At 29.8% G+C, this 27,615-nt stretch overlaps 1 protein-coding gene across 4 annotated transcripts in view; it reads right to left on the bottom strand.

The window, feature by feature from the left end:
- Nucleotides 1-25,032, bottom strand: part of LOC119610938 (protein phosphatase PP2A 55 kDa regulatory subunit) — an 81,973-nt gene extending 56,941 nt beyond the window's left edge. Inside the window, exons 1-3 of one of the 4 annotated variants that reach the window (XM_037966372.1) lie at nucleotides 24,891-25,032; nucleotides 22,456-22,810; nucleotides 5,705-6,025 (exon numbers count right to left, since the gene is read on the bottom strand). In XM_037966372.1, coding sequence (XP_037822300.1) covers nucleotides 5,705-5,879 — 175 coding nt within the window. In that variant the 5' untranslated portion in view covers nucleotides 5,880-6,025; nucleotides 22,456-22,810; nucleotides 24,891-25,032. Of the gene's footprint in view, nucleotides 1-5,704; nucleotides 6,026-22,455; nucleotides 22,811-24,520; nucleotides 24,538-24,890 lie in introns of those variants that run through there. The other 3 variants (XM_037966363.1, XM_037966385.1, XM_037966378.1) reach the window with 3 other exon arrangements.
- Nucleotides 25,033-27,615: the final 2,583 nt, after the last annotated feature.

The following is a 27,615-nucleotide window of genomic DNA, read 5'->3' as shown; positions in this document are numbered from 1 at the left end:
AAGAAGTAAGAGTGATCACAGATTTTAATCCTTTTTGCCCTAGGGCCTTCAGTTTAGCCAGAAAATGGACGTTTATGTTTTCACTAACTAATCTAATTTTGGTAAGAAGTAAGAGTGATCACAGATTTTAATCCTTTTTGCCCTAGGGCCTTCCGTTTAGCCAGAAAATGGACTTTTATGTTTTCACTAATAAATCGAATTTTAGTAAGAAGTAAGAGTGATCACAGATTTTAATCCTTTTTGCCCTAGGGCCTTCCGTTTAGCCAGAAAATGGACTTTTATGTTTTCACTAACAAATCTAATTTTGGTAAGAAGTAAGAGTGATCACAGATTTTAATCCTTTTTGCCCTAGGGCCTTCCGTTTAGCCAGAAAATGGACTTTTATGTTTTCACTAATAAATTGAATTTTGCTAAGAAGTAAGAGTGATCACAGATTTTAATCGTTTTTGCCCTAGAGCCTTCCGTTTAGCCAGAAAATGGACTTTTATGTTTTCACTAAAAAATCAAATTTTGGAAAGAAGTAAGAGTGATCACAGATTTTAATCCTTTTTGCCCTAGGGCCTTCCGTTTAGCCAGAAAATGGACTTTTATGTTTTCACTAAAAATAAAATTTTGATAAAAAGTAAGAGTGATCACAGATTTTAATCCTTTTTGCCCTAGGGCCTTCCGTTTAGCCAGAAAATGGACCTTTATGTTTTCACTAAAAAATCAAATTTTAGTAAGAAGTAAGACTGATCACAGATTTTAATCGTTTTTGCCGTAGGGCCTTCCGTTTAGCCAGAAAATGGACTTTTATGTTTTCACTAAAAATCGAATTTTGGTAAAAAGTAGGAGTGATCACAGATTTTAATCCTTTTTGCCGTAGGGCCTTCCGTTTAGCCAGAAAATGGACTTTTATGTTTTCACTAAAAAATCGAATTTTGGTAAGAAGTAAGAGTGATCACAGATTTTAATCCTTTTTGTCCTAGGGCCTTCCGTTTAGCCAGAAAATGGACGTTTATGTTTTCACTAAAAAATTGAATTTTGGTAAGAAGTAAGAGTGATCACAGATTTTAATCCTTTTTGTCCTAGGGCCTTCCGTTTAGCCAGAAAATGGACTTTTATGTTTTCACTAATAAATTGAATTTTAGTAAGAAGTAAGAGTGATCACAGATTTTAATCCTTTTTGCCCTAGGGCCTTCCGTTTAGCCAGAAAATGGACTTTTATGTTTTCACTAATAAATTGAATTTTAGTAAGAAGTAAGAGTGATCACAGATTTTAATCCTTTTTGCCCTAGGGCCTTCCGCTTAGCCAGAAAATGGACTTTTATGTTTTCACTAATAAATCGAATTTTGGTAAGATGTAAGAGTGATCACAGATTTTAATCCTTTTTGTCCTAGGGCCTTCCGTTTAGCCAGAAAATGGACGTTTATGTTTTCACTAATAAATCGAATTTTGCTAAGAAGTAAGAGTGATCACAGATTTTAATCCTTTTTGCCCTAGGGCCTTCCGTTTAGCCAGAAAATGGACTTTTATGTTTTCACTAACTAATCTAATTTTGGTAAGAAGTAAGAGTGATCACAGATTTTAATCCTTTTTGCCCTAGGGCCTTCAGTTTAGCCAGAAAATGGACGTTTATGTTTTCACTAACTAATCTAATTTTGGTAAGAAGTAAGAGTGATCACAGATTTTAATCCTTTTTGCCCTAGGGCCTTCCGTTTAGCCAGAAAATGGACTTTTATGTTTTCACTAATAAATCGAATTTTAGTAAGAAGTAAGAGTGATCACAGATTTTAATCCTTTTTGCCCTAGGGCCTTCCGTTTAGCCAGAAAATGGACTTTTATGTTTTCACTAACAAATCTAATTTTGGTAAGAAGTAAGAGTGATCACAGATTTTAATCCTTTTTGCCCTAGGGCCTTCCGTTTAGCCAGAAAATGGACTTTTATGTTTTCACTAATAAATTGAATTTTGCTAAGAAGTAAGAGTGATCACAGATTTTAATCGTTTTTGCCCTAGAGCCTTCCGTTTAGCCAGAAAATGGACTTTTATGTTTTCACTAAAAAATCAAATTTTGGAAAGAAGTAAGAGTGATCACAGATTTTAATCCTTTTTGCCCTAGGGCCTTCCGTTTAGCCAGAAAATGGACTTTTATGTTTTCACTAAAAAATAAAATTTTGATAAAAAGTAAGAGTGATCACAGATTTTAATCCTTTTTGCCCTAGGGCCTTCCGTTTAGCCAGAAAATGGACCTTTATGTTTTCACTAAAAAATCAAATTTTAGTAAGAAGTAAGACTGATCACAGATTTTAATCGTTTTTGCCGTAGGGCCTTCCGTTTAGCCAGAAAATGGACTTTTATGTTTTCACTAAAAAATCGAATTTTGGTAAAAAGTAGGAGTGATCACAGATTTTAATCCTTTTTGCCGTAGGGCCTTCCGTTTAGCCAGAAAATGGACTTTTATGTTTTCACTAAAAAATCGAATTTTGGTAAGAAGTAAGAGTGATCACAGATTTTAAACGTTTTTGCCCTAGAGCCTTCCGTTTAGCCAGAAAATGGACTTTTATGTTTTCACTAATAAATCGAATTTTGATAAAAAGTAAGAGTGAGCACAGATTTTAATCCTTTTTACCCTAGGGCCTTCAGTTTAGCCAGAAAATATACTTTTATGTTTTCACTTATAAATCGAATTTTGGTAAGAAGTAAGAGTGATCACAGATTTTAATCCTTTTTGTCCTAGGGCCTTCCGTTTAGCCAGAAAATGGACTTTTATGTTTTCACTAATAAATCGAATTTTGGTAAGATGTAAGAGTGATCACAGATTTTAATCCTTTTTGTCCTAGGGCCTTCCGTTTAGCCAGAAAATGGACTTTTATGTTTTCACTAATAAATCGAAATTTTGTAAGAAGTAAGAGTGATCACAGATTTTAAACGTTTTTGCCGTAGGGCCTTCCGTTTAGCCATAAAATGGACTTTTATGTTTTCACTAATAAATCTAATTTTGTTAAGAAGTAAGAGTGATCACAGATTTTAATAGATTTTGTCTTAGGGCCTTCCGTTTAGCCAGAAAATGGACTTTTATGTTTTCACTAATAAATCGAATTTTGGTAAGAAGTAAGAGTGATCACAGATTTTAATCCTTTTTGTCATAGGGCCTTCCGTTTAGCCAGAAAATGGACTTTTATGTTTTCACTAAAAAATCGAATTTTGGTAAGAAGTAAGAGTGATCACAGATATTAATCGTTTTTGTCCTAGGGCCTTCCGTTTAGCCAGAAAATGGACTTTTATGTTTTCACTAATAAATCGAATTTTGGTAAGAAGTAAGAGTGATCACAGATTTTAATCGTTTTTGCCCTAGAGCCTTCCGTTTAGCCAGAAAATGGACTTTTATGTTTTCACTAATAAATCAAATTTTGGTAAGATGTAAGAGTGATCACAGATTTTAATCCTTTTTGTCCTAGGGCCTTCCGTTTAGCCAGAAAATGGACTTTTATGTTTTCACTAAAAATAAAATTTTGATAAAAAGTAAGAGTGATCACAGATTTTAATCCTTTTTGCCCTAGGGCCTTCCGTTTAGCCAGAAAATGGACCTTTATGTTTTCACTAAAAAATCAAATTTTAGTAAGAAGTAAGACTGATCACAGATTTTAATCGTTTTTTGCCGTAGGGCTTTCCGTTTAGCCAGAAAATGGACTTTTATGTTTTCACTAAAAAATCGAATTTTGGTAAAAAGTAGGAGTGATCACAGATTTTAATCCTTTTTGCCGTAGGGCCTTCCGTTTAGCCAGAAAATGGATCTTTATGTTTTCACTAAAAAATCGAATTTTGGTAAGAAGTAAGAGTGATCACAGATTTTAAACGTTTTTGCCCTAGAGCCTTCCGTTTAGCCAGAAAATGGACTTTTATGTTTTCACTAATAAATCGAATTTTGATAAAAAGTAAGAGTGAGCACAGATTTTAATCCTTTTTACCCTAGGGTGTTCAGTTTAGCCAGAAAATATACTTTTATGTTTTCACTTATAAATCGTAATGGTAAGAAGTAAGAGTGATCACAGATTTTAATCCTTTTTGTCCTAGGGCCTTCCGTTTAGCCAGAAAATGGACTTTTATGTTTTCACTAATAAATCGAATTTTGGTAAGATGTAAGAGTGATCACAGATTTTAATCCTTTTTGTCCTAGGGCCTTCCGTTTAGCCAGAAAATGGACTTTTATGTTTTCACTAATAAATTGAAATTTTGTAAGAAGTAAGAGTGATCACAGATTTTAAACGTTTTTGCCGTAGGGCCTTCCGTTTAGCCATAAAATGGACTTTTATGTTTTCACTAATAAATCTAATTTTGTTAAGAAGTAAGAGTGATCACAGATTTTAATAGATTTTGTCTTAGGGCCTTCCGTTTAGCCAGAAAATGGACTTTTATGTTTTCACTAATAAATCGAATTTTGGTAAGAAGTAAGAGTGATCACAGATTTGAATCCTTTTTGTCATAGGGCCTTCCGTTTAGCCAGAAAATGGACTTTTATGTTTTCACTAAAAAATCGAATTTTGGTAAGAAGTAAGAGTGATCACAGATTTTAATCGTTTTTGTCCTAGGGCCTTCCGTTTAGCCAGAAAATGGACTTTTATGTTTTCACTAATAAATCGAATTTTGGTAAGAAGTAAGAGTGATCACAGATTTTAATCGTTTTTGTCCTAGGGCCTTCCGTTTAGCCAGAAAATGGACTTTTATGTTTTCACTAATAAATCAAATTTTGGTAAGATGTAAGAGTGATCACAGATTTTAATCCTTTTTGTCCTAGGGCCTTCCGTTTAGCCAGAAAATGGACTTTTATGTTTTCACTAATAAATCTAGTTTTGTTAAGAAGTAAAAGTGATCACAGATTTTAATACATTTTGTCCTAGACTATAGACTAGACTATAGACTAGACTATAGACTAGACTATAAACTAGACTATAAACTAGACTCTGTATGGTGGTGTTTTTTGATATCAAAAGGTAGGTACTTAAGTACTGAATTTTCCATGCTTGCTGCACCATATCCAATTCTATTTGAGAACTTTCCATTTTAGAAGCGAAAATTCTATTCAACATTTCTGAAATTCAATTGGAAATTTATAATTACCCTTGCCCCGAATATCCCCTCTTTCAGAAAATCTCTTTGTTGTCAACAAATTGTTAAAATATTTCGGAATTAAGGCAAAAAAAAAACAACTTAAATGCCTTATTATAAAAAATAATTCACATTTTTACATAATACTCAGTAGTGTAGTGTATCATATGATCGACAAGGTCCGACTATACATTCTTACTTATTTTTTTATTTTATTCTTTAAATTAAAATTTTTTAACTTTAAAAAAATCTTATTAAAAATTCTGGAATAGAGTAATTTTTTGCCGATTTTAAAAGTCAAAATTCTCGAAAGTACATCTTAAGTGTATCTTACATGTACCCTTCACACGATAGTGAAGGGAATACAAATTCACATTCCACTACATTTACATATTTAATCGCAATTATTATTATGTCGACTTCATTAGACTGCTGATTAAAGAAAAAAACAAATCTACAGGTGTTAATTATAGGAAATTGTTGATTAAACAAATAATAATAATTACATATGTACATACACACTCATACAAAATACATATAGCAAATAGAGTAACATGATAAATATAAAAAATGTATGACAAAATTTAAGAAAATAAATTAAAAGTAAAATACTTACTTTGAGGTTTCTTCGCGCCGTTCATATTTATGGCCGTATTTAGCATGTTACCAATTTTCGTAAAACTAGACTGACGCATAAATGTGTTATTGTGACGTGGTGGTAGTGGTGGTGGTGATGCTGGTGGTGGCGGTTCTGGTTCGGGCACCGGACTCTGTCTGCCCCAACGACCCATTTTAAAAGGGTTTGAGGAACTAGTTGTTTTATTGGTGTTGGGGCTAACACTATCGCTACTGGTATTATTGTTGTTGTTGTTATTGTTAATAATACTTGAGGTGTTGTTGTTATTTATATTGTTGTAGGACGCAATGTTGATAGTTTCTAGAAATTATAAATTAAAAAATAAATTATTGAATTTTGGCTATAATCGCTTAAAATTATATTTATATTTATAATTTATTCTATTAACTATAACTACGAGTAATTGTAGTTATGTTCAGCTTTTTGGAAATTCCAATAAAATAAAACAGGTAAGAATATATAGTTGGTCATGGCCGACCATATGATACTGTACATCAGTGAGTTGTATGAAAAAATTATTTTTTTTTAAATAAAGAAACATTTAAGTCGTTTTTACCTTAATTTCGAAATATTTTAACAATTTGTTGACAAAAAAGGTGATTTTGTAAATGAGGGGTTATCCCCGTATAAACATAAACCTATAGAGGAATTTACGTTTGAATTAAAGTAATTTATGCAGAATTTTATCATGATACTAGTCTTTATAAGTAAGCAATTTTCTAAATGGGACTGTAAGGGGTATAGGGCCAATGAGACCCGATCTTAAAGAAAATCGGTAGTAACATTTAGACTTATAAAAAACTAAGTTGTGCCGAGATACTAGAACATTTAACGTTTATTACCCCAAGAGTTGTATGGGGGCTAGGTGAAATAATGGACCGATTTCAACCATTTTTAATAGGTTTGGACCAAGAGAAAATTATGTGCCATTTCATAAAATTATCTTGAAAATTGCGACCTGTATCATGCGCACAAGTTTCACACACAAACAGACGGACGGACATACCTTAATCGACTCAGAAAAAGATTCAGAACTGAGAGGTATACAAGAAGGTGGGTGTATGACTCAAAATTTTACAAGATTATCAATAATTTGCCAGCAGTTCGACAAAGAGCCAATGCATCCAAACGACCCTAATTTGTCTTTTGTCATGAATGTACTCTTTGTAAACGAGAGTAAAGACAGTCGTCATTTTATTTTCTCCAAGTAATCTGAAAGTGGACACTTAAAAATAAGCTTCAGCACAAATGTTCATTGCTGTACATTAACTTCCTTGGACTAGCTTACTTATGATTGACTTCCTCGTAGGACAAACATATTAAAATAGCTAGTCAACTGTTCAGTCGGTGGTCCTAAGTGGTAAGATAAATATGTATGTAGTTCGGGACCGTTGAGTTGCAAACCCTAACGTAACACATTACGATGTAAATTATTACATGTTTACATACACATTTTTTTTAATCACTGCACATGTTTAAACGATGTATACAAGATGCGACAAACCGCCGGCTAAAATTTGCAATTTAATATTTAAGTATTTATTTACCATTTATTTATTTTTGTGGTTAAAGATTTATAAACATTATTTATATGAACAACTTGGTTAAAAACAAATACACATGTTTTAAATATTTTTACAACGATTTTTATAAAAATATTTAAAACATTTTAATTTATTTATTCTATTTGTTTATCGTAAGAAACGAGATGAAAACTTTAATGTACATATTATTTATTATTTATGTAATAATTAACATTTATGTGAAGAAATTAATAATTTGTTTTTATTATTATTGATACTATTTTGTTGTTGTTTGTATGTTGTTTATTATTTAGTATATAATTTATACTATTTGCTCTGCTTTTAAATTTCACACAAAATTATAATACAAATATTAATTCATAAAAAAAAGTACACATGTATTATCCGTGACCAACCGACCAATATTTTATTAACAAATGGAAAATTTGCACTAAAAAATTCTTAAAAATTTCTATTTTTTTATTTTTCATTAACTACTATTTAACTCATTAAAACTAGCGTTTGACGTGTAGCAGCAGTTATCTAATCTGCTAGAATTAATATCAAATTTGCAGCTTCAGAACAGTCACCTGGAACTGCAGGAATGTTTTTATGTATGTGATCGATATGATGAGTTACATATTTGTTTTTAACCTATCACCAAAATAGATCTATTCCGTTTGTAACACAACAAAACATTGGTCGTAAACCACAAAAAATTCTAAGACGATCAAGCCATATCTATCAGTAAGTTGAAAACGTGATAGGGCCCAAACGAGAGCTTAAGATCTTGATATTGAAAATAGAAAAAATGCATAATTACTCCATGTCCCCCATGTTTATATTAATATCGATGATTAAAATTCTAAGACGATCTAGCCATATCCATCAGTAAGTTGAAAACGTGATAGGGCCCAAACGAGAGCTTAAGATCTTGATATTGAAAATAGAAAAAATGCATAATTACTCCAAGTCCCCCATGTTTATATTAATATCGATGATGATGGGTATATAAAATTCGGCATAGTCGAATATCACTTTTATTTGTATCCATTTAGTTAAATTAATTGCCCTGTATAATGTAATATGATGATGTGTTTGTATTGTATTGAGTCCACCAGTTACAAAAGTAACTGTAGCCTTAATAACAGATTGTTGTTAATAAATATTTACCTTTGTAAATAAATTCATAAATATTTCGTAAACAAATGTGGATTGTAAATTTTTTTTATTATTTACAATGAGGAACGTAATGAGGAAACAGATAATTTCCACAAATCTCTCAGGTCTACTCAGGGGCTCGCCTTCTCATCATTTATGAACATTAAAAGGGATAACATAACGTTAAGCTTTAAGCACAGTGGGGCAATTTATTATATACATACATATGTATATATAATTGAAATAAATGTGTTATATGTATGTAAATAGATAGTGCGATTTCATTACAAATATGACCATAAACGATTTTACGTTCATGGCACGATATCTGGAAAACCTGATGTGAGGAACAAATTCTGAGGACAATCCTTTAGAAAAGTATACTTTGGTATCTGGGTTAAAAATTTATTGGTTTGTGCAATTTTTTCGGAATTTTGCTCATATCTCTGTTATTATGAACCAATTTTGCTGATAGCAAACTTCTGGATAGAATTATGGCAGATTTAGATAACGAAGATATCTTTGTTTAAAACAAACACACGGACTGTCGCTAAACACGGACATAGTTTCATTATTTAAGATCTAAACTTTAGATGCATACAAACTGGGCTAGCCTAATAGATGCGTAAAAATTTAAAAAAAAAAACTTTTTTTCCGAAATTTCTACAAATAATATCGTTTCATCTCCATAAGGCATTAACTTGTTTTGATTTTAGTATAACTTTGTACATTTTTTCTTTATGATCTATCACAACTGCTAAACAATTGTGTAAATAATTGAAAATCTAGAAACGACGTTTTATTTAGCTAAATAATTTTATTAAACTTTAGCAATATGAATACATCTGGATTTAGTAGTGGAAAATGTAGAAGATTAAAAGTATTTATTTGTTTTATTTATTATGTCTTAAACAAATTATTAACTTAATTATTTATTTTATTTAACGGTTAATTAATAAGACATGGTTTCAGTGGATGAATGGATAGATAATCAAGGTTAAAGTCTTTTGGAAAGTAAAGAAAATAATATGGTGATTTTGTGTATATATTAAACATTTAAATTAAAAACTTTAAGGTTCGTAGAAATTTAATAAAAAATTTACAAATCCAAGAAAAATATCTTAATTTTTTACTACATATAATATAGAAATGTATTTTTCTATTGTCTTCCTTTACAAGCTTTAGAACTAACAAGGTTAATTTAAACACAAATGTAGAGTTTAGTTTTTAACTAGGGTGGAATTGCGTAAATCGAAGTTTTTTTGCTGCAAGAAAAAGGGAATAAAATCCATTTTTTTTTACAATATTCCCTTTAAATGTTGCACCCACTAAAATAAAAGAGTCAATGTCATTGTAAATTCTTTGTATAAAATTAAATTTTCTTTTTCTTGCATTCTAGAATAATTTTTGTTTGTACATGGAAAATAAGCCAATTAATTTCTAAATTTTTTACACACTATTCGTTTCTCTTTTAATGTCTTAAACTTATTGACTTTTTGTCAAACAATCAGTAGCAATGCTATGAGGTTGCACTCATCGTGTGGTGGCCATGTCATAGTGCTAAATGTGTGATTTTCTAGTTAAAAATTATAGACATTGTTGTAGAGTCCGACCGAACTCAAAATTTCGTTCGGTACCGAATACCGAACCCGAACTTCGGTAAATTTGAAAGTTCGGCCGAAACCGAACTTTGTTCGGTTTTCAAAGTTCGGTGAACACGAACTTTTTTCTTAAATGAAAAACGCATTTATGAATTTATAACATTTAAAACCAAAATATGAACATCCGGAAGATTTTTTGAAGAGGGTCTTTATCAACTTGGGTCAATTATCAACTAATTCCGAATTCCATTTTCCATTTTTGTGAAATGCATATATATTAACGCTTTTATTTTCGGTTTTTAAACGTTTAAAACCAAAATATGAACATCCGGAAGATTTTTTGAAGAGGGTCTTTATCAACTTGGGTCAATTATCAACTAATTCCGAATTCCATTTTCCATTTTTGTGAAATGCATATATATTAACGCTTTTATTTTCGGTTTTTAAACGTTTAAAACCAAAATATGAACATCCGGAAGATTTTTTGAAGAGGGTCTTTATCAACTTGGGTCAATTATCAACTAATTCCGAATTCCATTTTCCATTTTTGTGAAATGCATATATCTGAATACTTTTATTTTCGGTTTTTAAACGATTTATTGACAATGATATAATTCTCTGTAAGAGCACGCAGTGTTAACCATGATCTAAGAGCAACGTTATATGGTTAAAATTATGATAGTAGTCTAAACATATTATCGTTATTGTAACAATTTTAAAATATCATATTATGATTAAATACCGTCAAAATATTTCATCATGATATTTTTCTATTTATCATAATATTGTTATACATGATCATATTATGATCCAATGTGATTAAAATTTCGTTTTAAATATATATCGAAATCAAAATTATTTTATCGAATCAGTAAAATTATACTTACAATACTTAACACAATTCGCAAATTTCAATTTGACGATTTATATGAAATTTTGGTTCATAAAAAATTTTAGGTCCTATCGTTCTTTAAAGAGATGTTAAATGTTTCACTTTTCTTAGCTTTTTAATCAGTTTCTGGTTAACAGTTTTTCAAATCAGCCGAAAAAACGAACAGTTAAAAACGTGTTGTGTACATTGTTGTGAAGGAGTTCTGTTTGATTCGTTATCGATCATTTCAGATCGATAACGAATATCTGGAGAAAATTCATAGTGTCCTTAATAGAAGGGCGGATTTATAACATCGGTCCATAATTCATCTTTTATGGGGCTACCGCCATGAAAGGTCCTATTTCATAAATAATTAGCATGAAAAGGATAAATATTTATCACTTTTCACCAATGGGGAAAATACAATGTTCCTAAAAACAAGTAAGTGTTTATATTCCGCTATTCCGAAACTTTATACTTATATCCAAGGTTTAGGTCCATTCTTGTATTAATTGAGTTTAAAGGGATGTGTTGATGGGGCAAACTGTCTCCATACAGGTGCTTTCAAGTCAGTAATGAGCGTACTGAAGGGGACCTTATATGGGGTTAGGATCAATTTCGGTTTATACAAAACTTGGTTGGAATTTCGTTGCAATACAGACATTTTTAAACCTGTTTAAAGCCATTTTATGAAAGGGGACCTTATATGAAGGGTAAGGTCAATTTAAACACCGATATCTGCCATACTTTACAGTATAATTTCTGATGCTAATTTTATCACTATTGACACATAAATCACATATATGTATATGACTATTTCAAATGTTTTCGGGGGGTCGCAACCGTCAGATGATCGTGTACCGATATTTCTTATTTTCAATGACAATGGAGAATATTTGAAGATATTTAAAGTCACCCACTATCAAAGCTAGTCCTGCAAATTTAAAGTAAATTTTATATCAATATTGAGACATGATCTTTAATGAGAGCTTAAATCAATTATTGACCAAGATCTTCAGAATTTTAAAGAATGATATATTTAAAAAAAATAAATACCATTTTTCTAAAAGGTGGTTACAATTATAACCAGAATCTGTTTTTTTTTAAGTTTCCAAACACCTTCAAAATTTTGAGTTACAGGTAAAAAACGTGTTTTCGTATCTTCAAGTTTTTAAAAGTCAGTAAAATGGTTGAATATCAATCAATTTTAAGTTTCTCAACGGATTTAGCAAAGCAGAAGCTGAGACCTTTATAATTATATACTTATATTACATTAATAAGTACATTCCTATATAAAATGTTGAGTAAAAATCGTCAAACTTCTAAAACGGTGCAAAACCGAATTCGAAATTATGTTTGCTGATGAAGGTTTATTAAATATATATATATATAATTTGTATATGTCGTTATAAAGGTTTTCTTATTTCTAAATCCCTCAAGAAACTTAAAATCGATTGAGATTCAACTAAGTTACTGATTTATAAGTGCTTAAAGGTTCAAAAGCCCGCATCTCAAGATTTTGATTTTAACAGACAGTCTGAAACACATGGCTTTGAATCTAATAATGATCCAGAATTGATATAACATTTTTATAGAGAGAATCAGGTTGTTTAAGAATACTTTTAGAACACTAACCTTTACATATGCATACATTTTGTCTCACCTCAACATTTCCTTTATTGCTTTCGATATTATGTGTACGACTTGTCAGAATATTATTTTTCTGTTTAACATCAGTTTTATAAGATAGCTTTCCTTATTAAATGTATATCAATCATCAAGTTATAACATCAATTAAAATTCTTTAAAAGTATCTTTTTTAAAAGTTTTTTTTGCAAACAAAATTTTATGAATTTCTTGAAAATTCGTAGTTTTTAAAGCGACAGGTAGATTTCTTATAAAAGAAAAAGTGTATAAATTTACAGTGGATTTAAAAAATGTAGACTTTGAAAATCTTGGGTAAACGTTTTACAACCCAGCAGTTCGCAAAGAGTCAATGCATACGTTTGTCAATTGGTTAGTTCGGAACTGTCCCGTCGAACTGCTGGGAAGTAATTGAAAAATAAAAATTTAAAAAAAATAATTTAAACTAGGGAGTTTTATATAATAATTTTTTAACTGTATTGTTACTGCACTGTACACTAATTAAAAAATATACATAAGTATATGTGAACTTTGTCAAATGATTTTCTACTTAATTAAAATAAAATACTTAAATTCAAAGTTAAAGCACACCCTACGTTAGCAACAACAAATTGTACATTACATGTAAATTTATGAATAAATTATTTTTCCTTTTATATATGAATATCATTGTCTTTAATTACAATAATTCTTAAAAGAACAACACATCAACACTTTAAAATGTATATTATAATTAAATTATTTAAATATTGTGTAACCTTAAGTAAAGCTAATTGCCAGTTAATAATCAAGGTTATTAGTCCAATAAGAAATGACCTCAATTTCCTAATATTTTTTTTTTTTGTATCTCATACAGCTAAAAGTGTCATTTCAGCAGACTTTTTAAACTCTTTACCACCCCCTTTATGATAATTATCCAATTGTTAAATGAACTCTAAAGGAAAGCGACAAATGATGTTGCAGCCATCGTGTAGCAAACAATAGAACACGTGTGGTGGCATCGATATACTGTTGGCAAAAATAGATTGGCACGTTAAACATTGTATATTGCACGAGATCCAATGTGACTAGAAAAATTAAAAAATAGCAACAAATATAAAATCACAACTAGAAATTTACATACATGCATGTATGTATGTTTATTGGGCAAATGAACAGATTTTCTTGGCAGTAGAATATACACCTTCACAAATGTTCAAAAAAAAAAAAAAAACGTATACACAGATAGAATATATACCATTAAATGTATGAATATATCCTGTAGTGTTTGGAACCACATTGCAAGAAACAGCCCTGTAACAAAAATCAATAACTTTTAAGTTTTTATTAATTTTTGTTTTCGAACGTCCCTAATGTTGGACATATCCCGATATTTTTAAGCTAATTTTTCTAGTCCTATTATTGTATTAATTGAGTTTAAAGGTTAGATGGATTTGTTGATGTCGCCATACAGGTGCTTTCAAGTCAGTAATTTTCTGAAGGGGACTGTAAAAAATAAAAATTGGTGGTGAAATTTTAGTTTATACAAAACTTGGTTGGAATTTCATTGCAATACAGAAATTTAAGCCAGTTTAAAGCTATTTTCTGAAAGGAGACCTTATATGAGGGGTAATGTCAATTATAGACCGATATATGCCATACTTTGCAATATAATTTCTGATGTTAATTTTATCACGATTGATACATTAACCACATATTTATGACTATTTTAACAGTTTTCCGGCAGTCTCAACCGATTGCTTGTATGGCTGCCATGTAAAATGGTGGACCCATATTGCCCATTTTCAATACAAATATTTGTACATATTTTAAGCCTCACTCATTTCGTTCGGATTCGATCGTGCTTTCAACAGACAGACGGACATAGGTAGGTTGACTTAAAAACGAATAAGAACCCATATTTTACGAGTCTGCGAGCAATATTCCGATTTAGTATAAAAATTCTCTTTAATAACGAATATTGAAAACGACTTTAATACTATTAAAAATGCATATAGACAAAATTTGTAGTTATCGTAGAATTTATAATTGCTACTTAAGAAATGCTGGGTATTTAGATTCAAAAGTACGTATGTATAAACATTCATACCAAAATTAACGTTACATGTTTACATCACAGGTCTCTTCTAAATGTATTAAAAATAATAGACACTGTAGTTTGAATGACATTAATTATAGAAAATTTTAATTAAAAATAGAAAGATAATTTGATGTCTTATATACATATTTATATGAAAGTCAATAGGATTGTTCTGCAGGAGCCCTGAGAGATAAAGATTTTTGATTCATTTTGTAAAATATCTGAACAAATATAGCTATTGAACCGGTTACTGAATTCTGTTCTAACAGTTCTACAGATTTGTAGTTTATTCTAAAATTTATAACTATTTAGAATCGTTTAAATATCTGTCCAAATATTCTTCTGGAAATAGATGATTTACAAGATGACTTAGACTTGGGTGGGGCAATGTAGCTATTGAACTGGTTACTGAATTCTGCTTAAGCTTAACTAACAGTTCTACAGATCTGTAGTTCACTCTAAAATGTATAACTATTTTGAACTAAGTCGTCAGGCATTTCAGTATCTGTCCAAATATTCTTCTGGAAATAGACGATTTACAGGATGACTTAGACTTGGGTGGTGCTTAAGTTTTTCTAGAGAAGACCTATTAATTGGTGCTTACAAAATTTGACCGGCTAAACACACATACATATGTGTTTATAGGTAACAATTGATTCGATTTTGATTTTTTCTCCTTTTCTACCACAGTTTATTGCTTTCAAAAAGAATCTATTTTTGAACAAACAAGCTAAAGTAAGTACATCGGAACATACGACTAGGTACTTACTTACAAATATATCTGGGTTGTATGTATTTATGTGTTTGATTATGTTCAGATGTCTGTATGTAAATCATCGACACCATCTGCTAAATTATTTTAAGGATGATTATTTTTGGGTTTTATTTTCAAACGAGCTTTTTCATTTAGTTTATTTTTGTTATTTTTTTTTTGCACATGAGAAAAAATAGATCTTCTTTAACAATTTTTGTATATTTCGATGAGGATTTGTTGAGGTGGTGGTTTGTTTATTTTACATGTAAATTTACAGTAAACTGGTGTATATTTAAGCTAGTTTCAAAAGTTGAGGGGATTATTTTAAAAGTATGTGACTGTCAATAAAACTGTAATTTTTATAAATTTTTGAACGTGAACATTAAAAAAGAATAAAAATTTATACTAAAAATAAATATTTTTAATGTAGAGTAATTACTAAATTAATTGAAAACTGAACATGTTATTAGAACATTTTCACTCAAAACACTTGGTAAAAATATAAAGTGAAAGTGATGTTTTGAAGCAGGCTACTGTTCTTCCATTTAGATTCTCTTATAAGTATAAAAGGGGTGAGTTAACCTAGGAATATGCTTACTTGTATGTACGTATGTATATGTGCATTAGGGTCCCCGTTTATATGGAAAAAAATAAGGTACTGATTTTCCTACAGAAAATTAAAGTTTACTTCACTTAAATTTTGTTTGTCGGTCAAAGGATAAAAATGTCCTTTTTAAAGTTTCGAGGTATCAGAAATTAATGTGCTTATATACAAAAACGTAAAAAAGTTCATTTATATCCTTAATCTCCAAATATTAATGTCAGTGGGACATTTTTGAGAAATCGTAAATGAAAATGAACTAAATTGTAATTTTTGTCTGGAATATCGGTAACATCTATTTTGGGGCCACCCTAATGTACATACTTATGTTCTTATGAATTGATAACAGAATTAAGCATATCCTAAGCTAAATACATGACACAAACACGCATAGATAATTTTAGAATGTAATAACCAGTACGTGGTGTAATTAGTTATATATGTAAGTTGCAACAAATTAAAGAAACAAGCAATAATAGCAAAATTACAATTCTTCCTAGAGATGTCAATGATTTAGAACAATATATCTAACAATGGGAAACTTAGTTCAAAAAACGCGAATTTTGAATTATATCAGTGTTGTAGTGAATGAGCAATATGTATGTAGTAGTATATTTTCAAATCCTCCATTACTGGAACTTTTTGGTATAAAAGTAATTTGCCACATTTTCAACAGACATAGTGCTATCAACACATAAGAACAAAATCTAATAAAAACAACAGTTTCACTGGTTCCTGTTGACAGAAAATTTTATATTTCCCACTAATTACACTGTCAGTTAATTAAATAAACTGGATTTGCTGGAGTATTCAATCGATTAACTGTGTTTCTTTTAACTAAGCATTTTTTTAAAAGAAAATAAAAGTGATCGTTTTAATGATAAAGGGGATCGATATGGGTGATCAGAAAATAAGCTCCTCTTTAATTTAAACGTGTTTTAAATGATTTAAGTTGTTTCAGGTTTTCTAGATTTTGTAGATAGATAGATAGATTTTGTAGATAGATAGATAGATAGATAGATAGATAGATAGATAGATAGATAGATAGATAGATAGATAGATAGATAGATAGATAGATAGATAGATAGATAGATAGATAGATAGATAGATAGATAGATAGATAGATAGATAGATAGATAGATAGATAGATAGATAGATAGATAGATAGATAGATAGATAGATAGATAGATAGATAGATAGATAGATAGATAGATAGATAGATAGATAGATAGATAGATAGATAGATAGATAGATAGATAGATAGATAGATAGATAGATAGATAGATAGATAGATAGATAGATAGATAGATAGATAGATAGATAGATAGATAGATAGATAGATAGATAGATAGATAGATAGATAGATAGATAGATAGATAGATAGATAGATAGATAGATAGATAGATAGATAGATAGATAGATAGATAGATAGATAGATAGATAGATAGATAGATAGATAGGATAGATAGATAGATAGATAGATAGATAGATAGATAGATAGATAGATAGATAGATAGATAGATAGATAGATAGATAGATAGATAGATAGATAGATAGATAGATAGATAGATAGATAGATAGATAGATAGATAGATAGATAGATAGATAGATAGATAGATAGATAGATAGATAGATAGATAGATAGATAGATAGATAGATAGATAGATAGATAGATAGATAGATAGATAGATAGATAGATAGATAGATAGATAGATAGATAGATAGATAGATAGATAGATAGATAGATAGATAGATAGATAATAGATAGATAGATAGATAGATAGATAGATAGATAGATAGATAGATAGATAGATAGATAGATAGATAGATAGATAGATAGATAGATAGATAGATAGATAGATAGATAGATAGATAGATAGATAGATAAATGGATAGATAATTTTAAAATTAAAAAACAAGTGGGAAGTTTATACCTAAGCCAGTTTTGAAAGTTTAAGTCAGGAAGAAGACTTTATATTGAAGCTAAAAGCTTTTGAATAAAACTTATGTCCATATTACCATATGTAGTATGTATATACTTATAGGAATTAACGGACCTTTTGAGATGATATATAATACATATGTTTATGAAATGTAAATTTTACAAAGGATTCAGAATATTTTGGATTTAAACCTATATTTTGATGTGTTACCCGTCAATATATATATCCAGATGACGCAAAGAATATTTTGTTGATGGTGGGTATTAAATTCTTAAGTAAGTAAAAGTAATTTAAATTGTTTCAGATTAAATAGAAATCACCTTATCCTATGACAAAGTTTGCATCATTTTAATGTTTCTCAGAAGTGATACAATAAAGTTTTATTATTTCTGCGCAAGCATATAGTTTTAGACGTAATTCCAGTTGCAATAAAAAACCTTAATAATATTTACTGTTTTCGAAAGACTTTTTATATCTAAAACCATAAAAGTTTAATTTGGTAATATTTACATATATGATAAACTTTTCTTTCTTTGTATTCCAATTTTAAATCAATATACCCACTCACTGATGGCTTCAATACAACGTATATTGTGCATTATTTTGAAAAAAAGATTAAATAGTAAACATTGAATATTTGAACAATCAAGTGTTTTATATTCGGCTATATCGAATTTTAAATGCGCAACATCAATACATGTGCCGTTAGTTTAAAGTTAATTTTAGAAGCCGATACTATATGTGGACTCAGGGCTTTATACATTGATAGGATGAAGTATATTACATAAAATTCGAAGAAATACACTTAGGCCACTATCGGGTCTCGGATCTTTCAACGTATTATAGTCCCATCTCACCTGGACGTAATTCCTAAGAACTTTTGGGACGAATGGTTTTGCTGTCGTTAACTATTTACCTCGAGCATCTTTCCCTTTAAAGAAAGTATATTCGCTCTTTTCGTTGCATACTATTACCGAGTGGCCTGGTAACAAAACTTACCTTTATGAGAGTATTCGATTAAGGATTTCTTATAATCCAATTCGGTCTTAGATTCGCCCTAATTGCATCCTGGCTGTCGGTAAATATGTTAACGCCTGTTATTATTCTAATCTAATTTACGCATTCCGTTATTAGTTGGATTTCTGTTTCTAGGCCTTCAATATAGAACCCTAGGCCCATTTTGTCCCCCAGGGTATTTGTTCTAAGGTTCCGCTGGACCATGACATTCTATTTGGGATCAGTGATTCAAAGTTTCCGACATATTCTGTATATGCGATCGGATGTTTGTGTATAGTCTTCCAATGTGTCAATACACATTAATGACGTGTCCTATAACTGCATTTGGTCAGCTCGCCAAAAGTTAAGAGCCGTTGGGTTGTAAGTGCCGCCTCATATCTTGTATATATTTCATGGCAGTTGGGCCAACATTTTCCGAATATTTATGGAAAATTCTAATTCTTTTTGCTATCCGCAGACAGACAGATGGACGGACATAGCTAGATCATCTTAGAACATAATTAGCACATATATACTTTATTGGGCCTACAACCAATATTTCGATGTATTACAAACGAAATGACAGAATCTATATACCCTTATATTTTTTGATGGAGGGTATATATACATTTTAAACTATAATTATAATCAAATATTACCGCATATTTGAAATAAATACTATATAATCACTTGATCTTCATAAACTTTTGTGACTATAGTATTTAAGCGTACATAATTTGTAATAGCTCATTGAGTCTATAAAAAAAACGTTTTAAAGTCCATTAATAAAAACACTTTGCAACTTTTAAACAATTATTTAAAATAAAAAATAACGTATGAGTATTAGTGTTCATTATCTATTTCTAAATAGTTGTTATCTAACGCTATTTTTATTATCAATCTTTTTTTTTTTTGTAATTATTGTTATTATTAACCTATAGTAATTATTGTCAGCTAATTTGTTTCATATAGGAACGATATTATTGTTATAAATTTCATAAAATATACTTTATTGTACATATTTGATTTCATACTTGTTTATAAGATAAAAAATTAAATGATTTATATATTATTTTTTTGTGTTGGAACACCTACACCTTTTGTAGATCAAAAATATTATCAGGTGTCTACTTAATACCATTATCCATCATCATCAACAGCATTATCTCTTTATTGTACGTACGAGTGTAAGGCACTTATTTACATTGGCATTATCACCGCATTTCACTTTTTTGGATCTCGACAATAATTTGTAGTTTATCATAATGATTTTTTTCACTTTTATTGTAACGTAAATATGTATATTGTAAGTAAAAAGATTACTGTTTTGGAGAGTATTTTTTTACAGTATTTTAATCTAATATTTATTTAGAAGTGTTGTAATAATTTGTAAAATATTACACCAATAGAAGAAATTTAAAAGTTAAACATTTCGGAAATGAATTTATGGAAGCGCTACATTGTCGACACTTGTTGTACGGTTCTGGAATCAGTTCTTTTTCAATATTCCCGACATTTGGGTTTAAATATGTATGTATCGATCCTCTATATGTCTATATCAAAGCTTTATGATATTAATGTTAATAAGTTATTATGGACGTTCAAGTCAATTTCAGAGGGGAAATTTGTATGGGGGATAGGGTCAAATGAGGATCGATCATTATAAAAATCAATAGATGCATTTAGGCTTATATTAAACTAAGTTGTACCGAGTCTGATAGATAGATATACTACACGATTTAACATCATTAACGTTATATTATCTCCAAAGAAGCCCTATTCGGGGGATACGCTTCTATGGGAGCTTTTAACCATTTTCAATAGGCTTTGTGTCTGGGCCAATGAAAATTGCGATCTGTAGTTTGATAAGAAGGATTACATCGCTAATAATTCTGACCCCATCAGCCGACCTTAAAGTGGATGTAAAACCAATAATTCTATGCGGTACATAGTGTCAAAGAACTGGTTCCTTGAAAACTCCTTAAAAGTAGAATCTCAACAATGTTCCACTAATGGTGACATCACTAGTTCCATGAATGCTATAAAGAATCTGAAGTAATTCTGTTTGTAATCGCTCCAGAACTAGTTCTTCTTCACTAGTTCTTAGTTCTAAAAAGTAGTTGCGGAACTCATATATGTACCAATTTATAAATAGTGTCAAAGGATTGGTTCATTGAAAACTCCTTAAAAATACTTTAGAGTGTCAACAATGTTCCATAGAACAAATTCTAGAAGTAATGGCGACATCACTAATTCCATAGATGCTATTCAAGAAGAACTATATTCACAAAGTTGTAGATTTATTTCCATCTTTATGTTTAAAAGTTTAAGATTTATTTCCATCATCTTTTTTCTTTCCCACTGTTTGACGTTGTATTAAAAAATATTTAATTGTCACCACAAAACTATTTCTTCTATGTATGTAAATTTTTTAGTATAATTTTCCCTACAACTGCAAAATTAAAATTTTTTAATAATTTTCCTTCTTGTTTTGTTAAAAAAAACACACAAAAAAATATTGTTGTTTATAAAACAAATAATAAATAAAGAAAGAAAAAAATAAATTAAAATAGTACAAAATAAGTATTTAGCAATGCCGACAACATGTTGTTAACCTCAAAAACCACATATGAACATAGAGATAGATCAAATACAAAACAACCAACAACAATAATAATAAAAAAATAATAATAATAATAAATACAGCAAATAAAACAATAATAAAACCAATACATATGGATGGCAATGGGATATAGACATAGATATTAGGGTGAGATTTTTCAATTAGTGGAAAATTCAATTTTTTGGTTAATTTTGTTATTTTCTTAAATAGATATTTTATAACATCGATTAAACTAATATTTTTTGTTATAAAATAAGATATACATATTAAGATACTATAAATTCAAACCAGTTTACTCCTGGGTCCGAATTATCGCATACCTGATCGAGTAAAATAGTTAGAAAATTTTTCTAGGAGATGACATTCTATATCGAACAAGAAACATGTATGTATGTATGTAATCGATATTGAAATGTGTTTTCGAACTCTTAAAATTTCAACTATTCGAAAAGCGACTACCCTAATACATATCTTTATTTAATAATGTACATTTTACAAGTATTAACATGAAAATATTTGTGAAAAACGCATAATAAATAAATAAATTTCTTGTTCTTTTCCTTGTGCTAAATTTCTTTTACTAAAAGGTTATGGGTTGTTGGGTTTTGCAATTCTTGTCTAATACTTTTAGGAAAATTTACATATGTATATAAAAGTCCTAGTTTAAGATATTTAATTTCTCAAATACAAAAATCAAAGTTTGATTTTGCAAGTAACAAAAAAAAAACTTCGGAATTACGACTAACTGATTATCAAAAAATCTTTTGGAATTAAATCTATTTCCTTTATTTATAACTAAAATCGATCATTTCTTTCAAGAACATTTTTATTTTTATTATTGACATTAAATCTCAATTAATTCATTAAAACATGCATACACATAAATAATCTTAATTACTTACTTAGATTTAAAAACATCAATGACATACTCACTCACTTTATTAAACAATTAATTGAAAACGATAAAAATCCTCTAATTTATAAAGATGAAGAGAAGAACATTAATTAAAGATTTACACCAAATAGTTATAAATTGTTGTTGTTTGATTTAATTTATTATTTATTATTTTTTGGTTTTTATAGTTTGTTGTTTTTATTTTATTGTAAATAGTGTTAATAATTTTTAAATGACACAAATTGTTGTTTTTTCTTTTTTATTTGTATTTTTGCAATATTGTAAATTTGTTTGTTTTAAATATTATTTTTTGTTGTTTTTTACTTCGTATATCATTTGTGTACATTAATTATCATTATTTGTCTTTTTGATATTGAATATTTTGCAGCTTGGCTATGTTTATTAAAAAAAATATATATATGTTTGTATGTGAAAATTAAATCGTAAATGTTATGCATCCCGTAACCCCTCTGACTTTTAAAGAAATAAGTACAATCATTTTAATATATTTTATAGCAATACACAGATAAAAGAATAAGTAATCCGTCTTAAAATCAATCCGAAGCGGTTTCGGTGCGGTAATAATCAAATACAAAAAAATTCAAGTACGAATCCGTTCAGAAGAAAAAACCCTAATTGAAGCCTGTGAAGTTATATTCTATTCAGACAAGGGACCGAGAGTTCAACCCACCAGAGGCAAGAAGGAAGGAAAGACAAAGGCAGGAAGGACAAAAACCCGAAGGGAAGGCGGGAAGGGAGAGCCGGGGAGACAAGGAGAACGAAGGAACGAACGAACGAACGAACGAACGAGAACGAACGAACGAACGAACGAACGAACGAACGAACGAACGAAACGAACGAGAACGAACGAACGAACGAACGAACGAAAGAACGAACGAACGAACGAACGAACGAACGAACGAACGAACGAAACGAACGAACGAACAAACGAACGAACGAACGAACGAACGAACGAACGAACTAACGAACGAACGAACGAACGAACGAACGAACGAACGAAACGAACGAACGAACGAAAACGAACGAAGAAACGAACGAACGAACGAACGAACGAAAACGAACGAACGAACGAACGAACGACGAACGAACGAACGAACGAACGAACGAACGAACGAACGAACGAAACGAAGAACGAACGAACGAAACGAACGAAACGAACGAAGAACGAACGAACGAACGAACGAACGAACGAACGAACGAACGAACGAACGAAAGAAGAACGAACGAACGAACGAACGAACGAACGAACGAACGAACGAACGAAACGAACGAACGAACGAACGAACGAACTAACGAACGAACGAACGAACGAACGAACGAAGAACGAACGAACTAACAACGAACGAACGAACGAACGAACGAACGAACGAACGAACGAACTAACGAACAACTACTAACGAACTAACTAATAACGAAAAACTAACTAACTAACGAACGAACTAACTAACTAACTAACGAACTAACGAACTAACGAAACTAACTAACTAACGAACTAACTAACTAACTACTAACTAACTAACTAACTAACTAACTAACTAACTAACTAACTAACTAACTAACTAACTAACTAACTAACTAACTAACTAACTAACTAACTAACTAACTAACTGACTAACTAACTAACTAACTAACTAACTAAAAACTAACTAACAACCTAACTAACTTACTAGCTAATTAACTAAAGAGTTAAAACACTCTTGGAACAAAATAGGTACATAACTGATATTCTTTTAAAGATCAACAATTGTTTGTAATTATTTTTCCCAAAAATAGTCGGAAGGGTTAACGGTTCATTTATCACATTTTCTTTAAAAGGATTGAACAAAAAATAATTTCAACCAAAAAAATATTTTTTTATTTTGTTTTAATTTGTTTACAAAAAAAGCTTTATTTGTTTATTGTTTTTAAATTAAGACCAAAAAGGTGACACTGAAAACAATTGTTAACATATGCATTTATTTATTTATAATTTCTTGTGTTGTTTCACAACAGTAATATTTTTTTTTAACTTAAAAACATGTGTTAATTATATTTATTTTCAAATAATTTTCTTTTTATTGTTTATTAAAAAATTTTTATTACACTTTGACCGCCAAAAACTTTTAATTTTTTTCTTCTTAATATCTAGGTATTCTCAATATTTTAATTGTCCTTCATTTACAACAACAGACACATCTTCCTCTTGTTTTTGCATATTCTCTTTAAGTTTGCATTCTTAAATATTTGTTGTTATTGTAATTTTATGTCATCATTATGTTGTAACGAACCCAACAAACTAACCGACCAAATTAACCATATGTACAATACAATTATATATTGCAAGCAACAACCCCCCTTAACCCCTCTCACTGCATATTTATTCGCACTTTAAATTTCTTTTTTTTTTTTTTTTTTTGTTTATTATTAAATAATTAATGTATTGTTTTAATATATTTTGTCACTTTTTTATTACCATTTAAGAGCATCACATTTAGCAATAACAAATAAATGTTTTTGTCTTATGATTTTTTTAAATATTTTTTCTTTAATTTGTTACTATTAGTCACGATGTTATTCGTTTCGCGTATTATAGAAAACTAAATTATAAAAATTTTGAGTAAAAACAACAATACGTGTTGCGTATATTTCTCTAGTTGTTTTTGTTGCTGTTGTTTTCTTTTTGTGTTTTGTTTGTTTTTGTATACATACCCTTACTTTACTACCGAGAAAAAGAAGCAGTCAAAATGCAAAGACCCAGTTGGAAAAATTAAGGGGGGTGATTTCGGACTTTGGAAAGGTTTACCCTACAGACCTTTAGAAGAGGATTTTTGGGAATAATTTGCTAACTTGTGAAATATTAGAGATATCTACATGAAATTTATGAGGAGGTATTTTCGAGTTAATTAGAAAGAATAGCTGGACATGTAGCTCTTACATTTAGTTATAGTATGTGCACAATTGGGAGCAACAGCGAATTTTTCGGAACGAAGATTAGAAAAGTCTCAATTTTAATTTGGCCAAAGGACGTAGCCTATTGAAAATGGTTACAATCGGTCCATTATTTCGCCTAGCTCCCATTCAACCGTTTTATTTTGTAGACAATTTTTCAGATTTAATTTTCTCATAGATTTTTCATTCCATCACGATCCCATATGTATGTCAGATAATATGTTTCTAGGCTCAATATTGCGGAAAAAGCAAAAAGTACCAGTTGAGGAACGTAAAAGTACCAAAAATTCTTTCATACAGACTAAGGCCTCAGAGTCCTTAGTTCATTACATTACTCTACATGCTAGATTTTATATTTTAGATTCAATAAAGAACGAATAAGTACTAAAAATAGTTCTTGGTACCAGCACATTTAGTTTTTCAAATATTAAAATTATTTTTTTTTTTTAATTTTTATACCCTACACCACTTTAGTGGGGAGGGTATATTGGATTTGTGCTGATGTTTGTAACATACAAAAATATTCGTCCTAGACCCACCTTAAAGTATACCAATCGGACCAATAGAATCGTTTTCTGAGTCGATTAAGCTACGTCCGTCCGTCCGTCTGGCTGGCTAGCTGTCCATGTAAACCTTGTGCGCAAGGTACAGGTCGCAATTTTCAAGATAATTGGATTGGATATTTGACCCAAGGACGAAGCCTATTGAAAATGGTTAAAATCGGTCCATTATTTCACCTTGCCCCCATAGAACAGAACCCCCCGAAAAGGGCTTCTGAGCTCATAATTATGTTAAATATACAGATATATCGATAAAATACGGCACAACTAAGTTTTATAGAAGTCTTGATGACCCTGCCAAATTTCATAAAGTTCGGGCCCCATTTGACCCTAGCTCCCATACAAAGTCCCCTTCAGATAATTACTTGAATGTCCCAAATTAACTTATAAACACAAATATCGCCATGAAATTCAGCACAATAAAGTATTATGTAAATATAAATATATTCACAAAATTTTATCGGGCTTGGTCCATATTTGCTCCTAGCCCCCATATAAAGCCTCTTTCAGAAAATTAGTTTTTCATCCATAAATTTCTTAAATGTATCGGAACAAGGGAATATTGAAGATAAATGCTTTATTATGAAAAATAAATCACATTTAATATTGATAACTGGTGTAGGGTATCAGGGTAGGCCACGCCCGACTATACTTTCTTACTTGTTTATTTTTTATTTATTCTTGAAAGCATGTCTGATAGAATTATTGAAGATTTGGATCCCGAAGTTATCTAGGGTCTTCAAAAAATTTATTTCCACAGAAGAAACATAGTTTAATCGACTTTGCTTTCTATAGGGTCCAGAATATACTTACATACATATATGGGCAATTTCGTGTCAAGTGAACCAACTTTTAAAATCGATGTCTTCCGATTTGGATGAAATTTGTACCAATGTTAGTATTATTGGATAGTAGGCCAGAAAGCTCTATCGGTCAGGAACTCCTGAACTTAGAGTGGGTCAAAGTTGGACATTTTGGTCATACAGGTTTTCATTGAAATTAGTGTAACTTTTCACCTATTGGTCTTAGCAAAAATTTTCAAAAGAAGTTCAGATAGCTATTTCTTTATTGCTTTCAAAAAAATGGGTCCTATTTTTTTTTTGTTTTAAAGCATTTTCATTAAATGAAATATATTTCATTATTGATTTACTATTCTTGAAAAACTGGTTCCAAGAATTTCTTACGAAACTAGTATTCATTCCATAGAACTAATATATATGACAGGTTCATGGAAATCTCCTTAAATGTACTTTAGATATCACTAGTTGCATCACATATTTATACCTGATAATAGTAAAAATGGAGATAATTTTACATTTACAAACAATTTATCAATAAAATTTATCTATAATTAAAATTTAATTTTCTTTGCAGATCGTAAAAAAACCAAATGTTCCATTAAAAATAACAATGGTAGGTTTATTTTGTTATTTCCATACACATTTTCCCCAATTAAATATTTAAATCAATCAAAGTCGTTAACCTTGCGAGATGAAATCATTATCGTATTCCATATTTCAAATCTTCATTCTTTTATTGCTGTTTTTCATTACTTTTATAATAATTCCTTTAAAAAATCAAAAGTAAATATTTTCGATGCTCTGCATGACATGCAATTCATGTTTTGTATAAAAATATAATTTTAAAATTGATTTTATTGAAAAATACACAAAAAAAAAAAAAAACTAA

This window comes from Lucilia sericata, unplaced genomic scaffold (genome assembly GCF_015586225.1).
Source record: "Lucilia sericata isolate MDLA Ls3-8-SP2 unplaced genomic scaffold, ASM1558622v1 Contig000029F_arrow, whole genome shotgun sequence".
Classification (NCBI taxonomy): Eukaryota; Metazoa; Arthropoda; class Insecta; order Diptera; family Calliphoridae; genus Lucilia; species Lucilia sericata.
This window is presented reverse-complemented; position numbering and strand designations above follow the sequence as displayed.